Here is a 12,197-nt window from a genome sequence, read left to right on the forward strand (position 1 = left end):
ACTGTCTCTTCACATGTGTTATTACATACTTATGGTTAACCCTTACAGCCTCCCCTCATACTTACCAATTACATAAATATTTATATGTTCCTTACACATAAAAAACCCTACTAACATACCTTTGATTGCAGGTGGGACTGACTTAGTTGTGCAGAAGGTACAGATTTCTGAGAAAGGTCCCTCCCCAGCATCATTGACCGCCTGTATTCTGAACGAGTAGCAGGTGGATTCCGTCAGCCTCTGTATCTTGTACGTGTGACTTGGTCCCCTATAAATTGGGATAAACCTGAAACAATAAAAATGGGAGTATGTAGTCACACTGGACTGGCACTGACATTTCTGGCTATTGCACTTAGCAGCTTGAAGTATCCATCTTGTGAAAACTGGCACCAATGTGCCTGCAGGGCTGTTAAACACTTGTATAAAAATGTCACATTAATAACACACAGATGATGATGAGGAGGTCAGGGAAAGCAGAAGTTCACTGTGCCTTTTGAAGCTACTATTACCTTGCAAAATGATTACATGAGTTATCAGTATCCCTCCTACCATGGAATCCAAATGGATGCAGCCTGTGTCCTGCTACAATACACCATGTGTGCTGCTGGTTTACATGTATGATGAAAACACAATGAATATGACTAATTGATAAAAAATTGACTCTTCAATGGATTTGGACTTTATTTGCACATTAAGACACAAAGATTGTCTTGCAGTCATCTGTGTCATCTTCCAAAACATTCCCACTGAAAGACTAAACAAGAGCACACACAAACTTGTCCAACAATGCAATACTGAACAAAATCAATTGCACTTAAAAAGAAAGTATACAGTTGCTAAAGAGAATCTGACTTCTATTTTCTATTGCTCTGCTCAGATAAATGCTTTTCACTAACAGTTATATGCCAGCCAGCAATTTCTAGCTAAGCCCATGACCCCCAGGAGCTGAGAACAGTGGGGATGAAAGCAAATAAAGAGGAAGCACCCAGACTGTGCATCCATCCACTCAGCCTCCACCAGGGAACAATGTCTTGCACATAATAGTCCTGGCCTTGGAGAACAGAAAATTTGCTGTGTTGGATCACAGGCTTTTTTTTTATTATTTAGTACCCTTACTGAAGTATCTTAACAATTTCAGAAGGTTTTAAATCACCAGGAAGCCAAGAGAGATTTTTCTTTGACCTCCCTATCTAGGTGCTAGCTTTATCCTTTGGCCTTGCATGAGATACAAGGTACAACCAATTTGAACATATCAAAGAAACTGTCACTAGCTCTCAGAGACAGAAATCAATTTGTATTACATTATGATTGCAATCCACATAAGTACAAACAGAGATCAAGAATAATCTGTAATAAAAGGAAATATTCAGGTAATTCAAATTGCTGGAAACGTACTCTGAGGACTAACGTGACTGACTTACTTACCCCATTGAGTTTTAGTGAGACCCAACCTTGACAGGAAACTAAAGATCTGTGCTCACAAGTTTTTAAGAGGAGAGTTTAGAGCCAATTTCCAAAGAACTATTTTCTTAACCTTATGCTTACCCAGTTTAAGAACTCCCTGCTACCCAACATTTCTGAGGCACATAAAGCAGCCACAGAACATTTCAAAAGACTGACACAAACCAATGCTCGTGCAATAAAATTTCCTGAGATTCAACACATGATGAGCAAAGAACATACTCAAGGCTGCATTAAGACTCAAGAGACAAGATCCTCTCCCTCTGCACTTCTTGCAGCTCAATCAACCACTGCAGTACTCACAGGAGTGCAGAGATTTCTCTCTGACCCTGATCCAAGGGCAACAGACAGCAAAAAAGATGCAATGCCTATTTTAGACTAAAGATTTCTTCGCAATTGTCTGTGGAGTTAGGCGAGCAAGGAGGATAAATGTATCTTCCCAACTCACACTCTCACTCCAGGCTGGGCTTTAGGTACATTTCCAACCATTCATATGGCCAGTACTGATGACTCAAATGACTTTTTCACCCTTTGGATATGTCTAAGGTCACTAACACTTCCTAACACTGAAAAAGTGACCTAGAAAAACATTTGAGCTTCATCTGTCATTTGGGAACTGGATTAATACTTTCAGTTCTGTTAATACCAATACTCCCATCCAGTTCCCAGTTCCACTCATTTCTACTTCTCTGTCTCAAAAAACATCTAAGGAAAGCAAGAACTGCTACAGAGAAGCTTACACCACACGACTGTAATGGAAGCACGCTTAAAACTTCTGAGATTTGAGCATCTTTGAAGAAAGAGGGCTTCCAGTTTTGAAAGAAGAAAGGATGATGGCCAAGCCAATCAAAATCAATTGCTGTTGGGCTTTATTGTGACACTAATACTTTGTAATTGTGTTTGAAGATGCAGATGATGTAAGGCACATAATGAAGAGCAAAGACTAACTTCAAAATACTTGTGGTTTTTTGGTAAGGTAGTATTTTTCTCATGTGTAAAGTAGGTGTTTCATCATCCTCCAGGATTATTTCTGTTATTTTTAAAAACACTGTAGTTAATCAATGTAGGTGGCTATAGGTATGGAGCAAAATTTTTTAACTCTCCTGGGCTTTCTGCTGGAAGACCACAATGAACTTAAATTTGAATCAATCAGTGTAACTGCACATTGCTAATGTGAGGTAGCATATTAAAAATTATCTTAACTAAGGTAACATTCATATTACTGCAATTTCATTTTTAAGATCTAAATCTAATCTAAAAAGCCCATCTGAACATGAGCTGTGTAGCTTTGCCTTCTTGGCAAGCCTGTTATTGTTCACCATGCTTCATCCAGGCCTCATTCCATACACTGCCTCAAGAACAAGTCAGCTCTGAGCTTGTTTGAAAGAACAAGCTCTTACGCACTGAAAAGCTGCCTTAACCTGTGCATGGAAACCTTCCCTGTCCTCTGTCTCCCTCTCACCTTCTTCAAAACAAGACAATTTCAAATCTCAGAGGTTGCCCAGATGAATTAAAAAGGCAATAAGCTACATACTTTAACTGGCACCCCTCTTTTGGAAACATTCAGCCTCTGTGGCTACTGGCATTCTCCATACAGCTCTATTTATTTTTTTAAAGTTTGCACCATCCACAATTAAACCTGATTTATTCATGCTGCAGTGTTGCCTCTCCTCTCCACTAAATTAACAGCAGATACCAAAAAGAAAGCAACTTTCTCCAGGGATGGAGACACTCTCCAGAGGCTGATTCTCCCTCAGCTCCCAGAGAGATCCCAATTCTCCCTTCCCAGACATTCTCACATCAGTCACAGATTATTCATTTACCTGCACACAGCAGAGGAGAGAGAACATCATGTCCTACAGCAATTGTTAGGGAGACACCACTGCTGTTAGTTTTTCATCAATACCCTTTTATTCCCAGCAAAGATCATCTTGGAAGTATTTTGCATGTCGCAGCTATTTTGTTTCCTCCACTTCAGTCACTTCCAGTCAAGCAGAAGAATATGAATGTACTTGCTCTACCTCTGCTCATTAATTCCCAGCACATTTTGAGCAGCAGGTTCCCTTTGAATTGCTTGGGTTTTGTTTGTATTTTGGTAACCTGCTGGTTCTTACAAGAATTTCATTTGAAAGAAATTCTACTGTACAGCACTAAGAAAGATGGCAATTTTGGGGGGAGGCACAAAGACTGAAAGAGCCATCTGAATGATTCTGTTGCTGCCTCTCAAAATACATGGTCAGATGTCAGGATTTTGGCTGGAGAACAATCATTAATACAGCACCAGTCCGACCTGGTGATCTGAGACCCGAGGTGTTAGAGGTTAACATCAGCACACAAAGGCAACTGCCCAATTAGAAACTGAAGTACAAGAATTTCACAAACTAATAGCTCTTTCAATATTATTAATGCTACATCACGTTATCTACACATTTACTGCCCCCACCTACTTTCTTAGGCTGTTCCTCTGATTTGGTTACAGAACATTATCAAACACTCACTGATCTATGTGATTTCCTCTCTCCACCTGCAGCTCCCTGTACTGTGGGTGGCAACAAGAAAAGCAAAGCTTCAAGCCAAAACCTAATTCAGAGATGCAGGAGGCAAAGTCAATGCACAATTTTTTAAATTTCTGCTGTATTTGAAAACATTCTATTCAGAGAGAAAAGTTTCACATCTGCAGCATCTCTAATCCCCCCATCCATCACTGTTCCTAGAACCAGTACCAGCGGACCAGTGACCCAATCTTTTCAGCTTTGGGGCACTTTTCCAGGCCATTATTTGGGATCTCCTTCTGCAGGCAGGTACTGAGGGAATGTAAACATATAACAAGAGTTCTCCAAAAGAGTTCTGTGCTCCCACAACCTCTTCCAGCTCTGGCTTCTGGTCCTAAAATGAGGTGTGGACCAAACAGGTGGGATGCACTGGCCCCTTTGACCTGAAGATCTGCTTTCTGGAAGATTCCTTTTGGAAAGTTTTATCTATAATACATATTATATATATTATCTGTATTATAATGTATGCTCATCACTCCAATATTTTTGTTTGTATGAATAATAACAGTAACAACAGGGCCCAGTGAAGGAAACATTTCCTTCCTTATACTTCGAAAAGCAAAACTAAGTGAAGAACAGAAAAAGGCAGGAAGAGAAGTGATAACAGTCAGATGGGAAGAGTTTGGTTTTCTTCCCTGAATTATCTAGCACATCTGCAGGCTAGACAAAGGGCACTTGCTGCCAAAAATTGATTTTTAGCCTGTTTCTACTAGATTACCTTTCATCTGCTGCTGAATTTGAGTTTGTAACCCATATTTACAACAGACAGTCACTTGTCAGATGTCTGGAATTATTGAGAGTTGAAGTATTTCAGCCTACAGAAGCTCCTCCATAGCACATAAAATTGTTTTTTTTGGAAGGAACATCTGGGCACATTCAGGAGGAATGGAAGACAGAACAGCAAAGCGCCTGACTGAAGATTCCTGTGCGTAGCCACATCTGGGGGACAAGGATCAGGCAGGGAGGACAACAGTGAGCACAGTTTAAATGGGAGTTAACAGCATTTGAATGGAAGATGTGGGAGAAATCAAGAAGAGCACCCAGTGGCCTCTTGAAATGATACAGTCAGGAGGAAGTAGATGATGAGGCAGCTACAACACCTTGTCAATAATCAAAGCAGATAAATAAGAGTGAATTTAAAGCTAAAACCAAAAGAGAACAAGCACAGTTCAGAGCAGCAAAACAATATTCTCACAGCCCTACATGTATTTATCTACCCTGTGCAGTATTAGAGCCACTTTCCAGTGTGGCAGAAACTAAGAGTGTTTATGGGCCTTCAAATGATGCTCACTGAGCACATTGTGTCCAAGCTGCTGCTGTGACAGCCCCAGGAACCTGGGCAGAGCTGGAGAAGGGAGCCAAGCTCAGCCTCTGCTTCACCAATGTCAGCAAAGTGAAGCTGGAACCTAAAAAAGTGCACTTGCAAAACTGGCCAGTGTGATCCTGCTGCACTAAGCTGAGCCTCCATTATATTTTAGAGATTAAATATTAGAGCCATTACTCTAATCAAGGTGTTAGTTTTCTTATAAAGTTGTTACAGATGCGCAGAAAATAGTTTTTATTACAGTGACAATTTCGGGTCTAGATGCTGCTCTTATTTATGATCTGCTGTCTGGAATATTCAGTTACCCGTGAAGTCTGAAATACCTGCAGATGTGCACAGATGAAAATAAAGAAGAAAATTTAATTTCTTACCAAAGCAGGGATTTTTTGAATATACTTATGGAGTAGGATCTTACTCTCTGTCCAGCTTCCTAAGAGCTGAAACACCTCATCTCACACATTTAATGGGGTTTTCTCCGGCTTCACTTTATCTCAAATAATGACATAAATACAGTTAACTCACACCTATTACGAGCAGGTTTATTTCTGCTTCCAGGAAAAAGATGAAATGCATTAACAATTTAACTCTCTTACACTTGGGAAGAGTTCTCCCTCTCCTTTTTCATTTGCAAAGCCCCCAGTATCCAATCAGAATGCTGCTAGTATAAATATTACTATTATTAATAGCAATACCCACCTACACAGTGCAGAAATATCAACATGGGTTAGCTTGAAAACTTTCCTGAACATTGACTTTCTATCTAGCCAGGCTTGCAGTGGAAACTGTAGCATGCCATCTGTCTTGGTGCTCATGCTTAATTTCCTTTCATCACTGTTTCACCCAATATGAAAATAATTTTTTCCTGCAGGTTTTTGCAATGATACGTTAACTTATCTGATTTTGTATTTTAATACAATTTCACAAGCCAGTAGGACTGATACATAACAGTAATTGCTGTTAAAATGGGTGTAAATTGTCTTGATCAAATCACGAGTGTAAACAATTTTTTTAATTAGACTGCTTGAAACTTGCAGTAACCAGGGAATGATTATGCAAAAGTCATCAGGCAAAGGCAGCACATTCAGCAACTCGTCCCTCTGTGTTTCAATTCTACCTTCAAGTTAAAGCAGAGCAAACACCCATGTTGAGGCTCATGTGTTCAACCCACCAGCTGAAGACAACAAGTGTGGGACAATTGCCAATGATCCTTACATTGTATTTTTAAAGAGTATGTTTAGGATGTGTCTTACTCAACCTTACCAATAACTCTCCCTTAAGATGTAATTACACATGTATATATTGATTGTGATTCTGCACACACACAAAAAACCACACAATTTACCTCTACTGCAATATACAGTCATCTAAAATAAACACAAGCAACTGATGAATGACCCACTACTAATTTGTTTGCTAATTCTCCCTTTCAGACTGGATATTGTGAACATTTTAAGACACTAAGAGGTATAATTAGTTGTGGGAACAACTCAAGATTAATTACCAGTACAGCAGGAAAAAAATAAAAACCATTAATTAGGTTCGTTTGTTCCACAGAGGGAAAAATCCATAGTATTCTGGAAAGTAGTGCAATTTGATTAACATAAATTTCTTGACATTACCTCAATTAGAAAATGAAGTCACAACTGACTGTTTATTTTAAAAAGAAAGGAATTTCATAGTCCTCCTTACATAAAGGTCACTTACTCTCAACTAACGTTTCTATGTACTGAGCTTTCCAGAAACAGATTTTTCTTCATTTCCACTCAGTGCTACCCATAATTGAAAGGACAAGTGATGCTAATTTCATCTTCCTAAATGTCACACCCCGAAGAGCTAATGGGAGCTAACGCAGGTACATCTCTGATGTGCACACCTCTTCAAGCCCTTACACTAATCAGTGCCAGAAGATTTCCAAGTATTTTGCTTCACAGGTCTTGCAATCAATGAAACATTTGGTCTCCAACAACTGGCCTGTTAAACCTCATTACAGAAAGGAAAAGTTGAAAACAATCCTTAATGACCAGGACACACTGGAGAGCACTGTCTGACTATCATTACATAAAACCAGGGCCCAGGCTTTACCAAAAGGCCATTAAAGCTGCTGGGTCAGGATGGGCCTTGCTGATTATTTCCTTTTCTTAAAAGAACTCGGTTATATTTCTGCTTGTGAAAATGCTTCAAAAGCATTTTAAAGGTAATTTCTATTTTAAACCAAAGAAGGGACAACTGTAATAGTGAATTGAGGGATTTCAATATAAAGCTGTTATCAGTAATTTCAGATGTCTCAGGGAATACAGTAACAATGTCCTCTGAAAGACCAGGGATGAGACAGATCATTTTTCAGTTATCCATGTTTTTAAACCACAACCTTTTTCCCTAAATTAAGTATTATCTCTTCTCCCAACAGAGGGGATAGCATGGCACATTTCTACAACTCTTTCAAACCATAAAATACTCCAGAACATCTTTCTGGATTATTTATTCTGTGTCATTTTTTCACCAGAGACTGGCTTCCCAGAAGGGTGGTCAGTCCTAGACCTGTCAGTGATTCAGAGGCATTTGGACAATGTCCTTAACAACACCCTTTAACTTGGCTAGCACTGAGCTGGCCAGGCAGTCACACTGCAGGGCTGCAGGTCCCTTCCAGCTAAAATATTCTGTTTATTTGCCCCTCACATGTGCACAGTTTACTGTGCAATTGCAGAGGCCAGTGATGCTCAAAGAGCTGTATTCCAGTGTTTTCAACAAGCACACACAGGGCTGAGCAGCCCCTCAATCCCAACAGGGTTTATTTAATGGGAATGATCTCAGAGAGGACTCCTGCCTCTACCAGCCCCTGCTCACCAGGGATGACAGCTCTCCTGCATGGACAGAGCTGCACCTTGCAGGGGCATCTCTCACTGTGATCAATGCACACAATGGAAAGCAAAAGGACACTGCCAGACAGGGAACCAATAAACAGATATTATGGCCAGGACCTGCCAGCACCAGCTGCTCTCAAACACAACAGTGCACCCATCCCACTCCTCAGCCGTGCCCATGCTGGGATGGATTCCTCAGCCCCAGCTCCGGCTCATTTCAGGCATTATCTGGGCTAATTGCTCCAAACCAAAGGGAGTCACTTCGTGGAATGGCTCAATTCAAGCAGGAGGAGACAGCACAATGTAGAGGAGCACTTTCTCTGCATCTCTGGGAGCTCATGTGGACTCTGAGTCAAAGTCACAGCTAAGAAGATCCAGCAGAGAGTATCAAGTTCAAATGGCTCCCAATTAAAAGCTCTAAGAGACCATTTGCAGTGGGAAAAGCTTGTGCAGAAGCAAAGGATTATGCTAAAGCTTTGTGTCACAGCAAAGGAGAAAAACCCTTCCTTGCCTGCTGTGAGGTAACATTTTATTCTTACAAGGAAACTTACTGTTTTCCCCAGTATAAAGACAGGTTAAAAACAATTTACAGTTCTTCACCATCCTACCTGCAGTGCTACATGAAAGCAAAGCAAAGCAGCCTGCTGGATGTGTCTTTGGAGCTGACTGAATCCCAGGGTGCTGCAGGTGATGGGCTCCTGCCAAGCATCACTGCACTCAGGGAACTGTTTTTACCAGTCAGACTTTCAAATGGGTATTTATATTCATTGGACACCTCTCAGGATTAATACAGGGGAGCGTGTACCCTCTCTGCATCAGTACAGTTGAGATACTGGGAGGCATTAAGGCATTATTCATGGTGGGTTTATTACTTTAAATTACAGTTTTTGGGCCAGATCTTCAGCTGGCATAAACTCAGCAAAGCTCTATTTAAATTAAAGGAATTGTGCTAATTTACATCCAATTATGATTTGTGCTGAAAGTCTCTAAGGATTATCTACTCGATAAGTCACTTATTTTAGCTAATTGAAGTAGTTGAGAGTGTTTCTTAGTAAATTATGAACCATCTATGATATTTATTCATTGAAGACCATTGAGACTGTTAGGCATCAATTGCATATTGTCTTTCTTTCCTTCTATATCTCATCACAACTTTGGAGCTACATTAGCAAATCTTCCCAAAAAAAGTACACATGGGAAAATAGTTTTTGCTTAGCACTGACTGTTTAATTTAAACACAGATTTTATTTTTTTTCTTGCACACCTTATTTCAAAATTATTGTGGAGCTACCAAGCTGATGCCAAGCTGATATTTTCAAATGCTCTAAAACATTATAGCTATAAAATCAAGATCATCACACTGCCCAAAAAACATTGTTCTGCTCAGTTTTACCTTACCTAGACCTCTGATTTGTAACCCTTGCCTTTATTAATACACACAGCAAGCTGGGTGCAGTATCTTTGCTTCATATATTCCAAAAGGTAAAGCATTGTGGCCATGAAACTTGATTTTAAATTTGCTGGCAGAGAGGAGAGGGTTTTGCTGTAATTTCACCAGTACAGGATTGATTTCTGCTAGACCTGGCAGCGTTAGGTTAATGGTTGGACTCAACAATTTAGAGGTTTTTTTCCAACCTTAATGATTCCATGATTCTGTATCACTTACAGCTTTGCTGCATTACTTGCTCAGACTACAGGCACAGAATGTCTGTTAAAACAGTATTTTGTACATACTGGTAGGCACGAAGCAATCAGGAAAACAGAATTTTTATTTCACTCACAACTGCACTATGATGAACCAGAATTCTTTTTCATTACTACAAGGAAAAGATTCATCTCTCTTACCTTTTGTTTCTGTCCTCTATCTGCAAGATATAGACCATGTCATCAGCAGAGTGAAGCTTGGAGCTGCTGTCTCCCCACTTCAGCTTCAGGCTCTGAGGCCCTGCTGCAGCACACTCCAGCCGTGGAGGTAAGGGTGGTAATGGCCTGGTTTTTGCTTTAATAAAGTGGCTATAAGGTCCAGCTCCAATTTCATTGACAGCCTGGATCCTGATCCTAAAATGAACAGCAAGAAGAATGTTAAATGAAGTGCTTTCACAAGGTTCTTGATATAAACACATCCCAAGGATCTGGGACTGACTGCTCCATCCCTGCCACAGTGCCCCACCCCAGCTCCCAGGACATTTTGTGGCAAACTGGAAGGTTAACACAAGCAGGATCATCCTGCTTAGGCTGTAAGAGGTGCAGTGAAGGTGTTAGAAATGCAGCAAGGCACAGGGGAAGGTCTCAGGACCTGGTGACAGCCCCTTCAGCCACAGGCACAAGGGGCAGCAGCACAGGACAAGCACAGCCTGGAAAATATGAAGTGCCCAACCATGAGTAAATAAAAAGCAGAAGTGTGTTGTGGTTGTCTAACAAAGATCATGGACTAATTTAGGTGAAATCATTCAGGGAAAGCACTGCCAGGAAACCCATCCCCATGTTGGCAAACACCCCTGAAGACCCAGAGCCCTGCTCTCTCAGAGTCTCACAAAGCTATTTAAGCACTATTTAAACACAGAAAACGCTGCTGAGAGGAACTAATGGAGAAGGTTAAATCCACAAACTCCTACACTCTGCCGCAAACTGCAGAAATGTTAACTGCCAGTGAACTGTCCATTAGGTCAAATAAATGCAAGACCCAAGTCACTCTCACAAGATGTACAAAAGCCCTGGAGCCATTTGAGGACATCAAGAAGAAAAGCAGACTGCCTGCCTGGTCACAGCAGCTTGAATTTGGAAGTGTTCTTAAAACTGAGCCAGTCTTGTAAATTCTATTTCTCTCTTAAGATAACGACTTTCTGCTTTGTTAATTTTCTCTTACCTGTCTGCACCTTAGTCTAACACTGACATGAGTGAGGAGTAGCAGTCTCTGACTATGGTAACATCAACAACACCAGAAGACAAGTGGGAAATTTGCATTTCCAAACAGTTTTGAGGACTGTGTAAACAGAAACATTGGTGCAGATGTGTCTAAAAGGTTTCAAAAGTTTGTTATATCAAAGATTAAATACAAAAGATCTGGATGGAGAAAACTAATTAAGTTTAAGATAGCTCAGCCTAGTTTAGTTAGCTGGAGAGATGCCCTGTACTTTGGAAATCCTGTGCACAGCAGCCTTGTATTTTCTCATGGGTAAAGACTCCTTACCAGGAGCTTTGCTTGGCAAAGCTACTTATTTTGACTGAAGAACATAAAGTGATGCAAGTTCACACAAACAACGTATGAAAAATTACTTTGCTTTGAAGAGCAAGTTTTCAGCTCTACAGTCAGGAAAAGAATATGGTAGAGGGATAGGGAAAAAACTCTCCAGAGAATACAGAATTAGAAGAAATCTCCAAAACTTGATTTTCTGCATTTCAAGAACATGAAAGGTTACATTGTTAATAAACATACTGCAAAATAATGAAGTCTGATCTATTGATTAGTCAGCTAAAGCCACTGCACACTGAGAATGCAGTGTGTGCAGTCATATGCAAATGTGTGCTTAAAACTTTATTTACTGACCCAGCCAAGAACAGGGACAACATATTGCTTGGTGTGGAACTGCATTTTCCCTTTAACCTTCCTTCTGGCTTCAGGAAATGCAACCTGACCACCTTATGACACTACATTCCTCCTCTTCCTCCCTAAGGGTGCATGGCACAAAGATCTTGTGGGTGCCTCCTCTTCAACTGCTGCTTTCACCAAGCATTTCAGATAGAAAGAGCTTTTCCAGTATCTGAAGAAGTGTAATTAATATAACATCAATCTTACTTCATATTACATTACTGGTTTGCTTTAGATTGAAGAGTCATTACATCAATATTTAATGGTATTTCCAATAAAAAAAACGAAGCCTGCCTGTATTTTCACTGGATTCTAGCAAGCCATCAATCAGCTTGTCCACATAAACAGTAACAGCTATACTACAAAATGCTACTACTGCTTTTGTAGATTGATTTCAGCAGCATGCTCTA

General features: G+C 40.3%; 1 protein-coding gene across 3 annotated transcripts in view; it reads right to left on the reverse strand.

The window, feature by feature from the left end:
• The window catches only part of FNDC3B (fibronectin type III domain containing 3B), a 183,516-nt gene that overhangs the window by 11,089 nt on the left and 160,230 nt on the right, over nt 1-12,197 (reverse strand). For all 3 annotated transcript variants that reach the window (XM_058844077.1, XM_058844079.1, XM_058844080.1), the window contains 2 exons: nt 10,044-10,256; nt 120-286 (listed from right to left, as the gene is read on the reverse strand). In XM_058844077.1, coding sequence (XP_058700060.1) covers nt 120-286; nt 10,044-10,256 — 380 coding nt within the window. The remainder of the gene's footprint in view (nt 1-119; nt 287-10,043; nt 10,257-12,197) is intronic.

Source organism: Poecile atricapillus, chromosome 8 (assembly GCF_030490865.1).
Source record: "Poecile atricapillus isolate bPoeAtr1 chromosome 8, bPoeAtr1.hap1, whole genome shotgun sequence".
NCBI lineage: Eukaryota > Metazoa > Chordata > Aves > Passeriformes > Paridae > Poecile > Poecile atricapillus.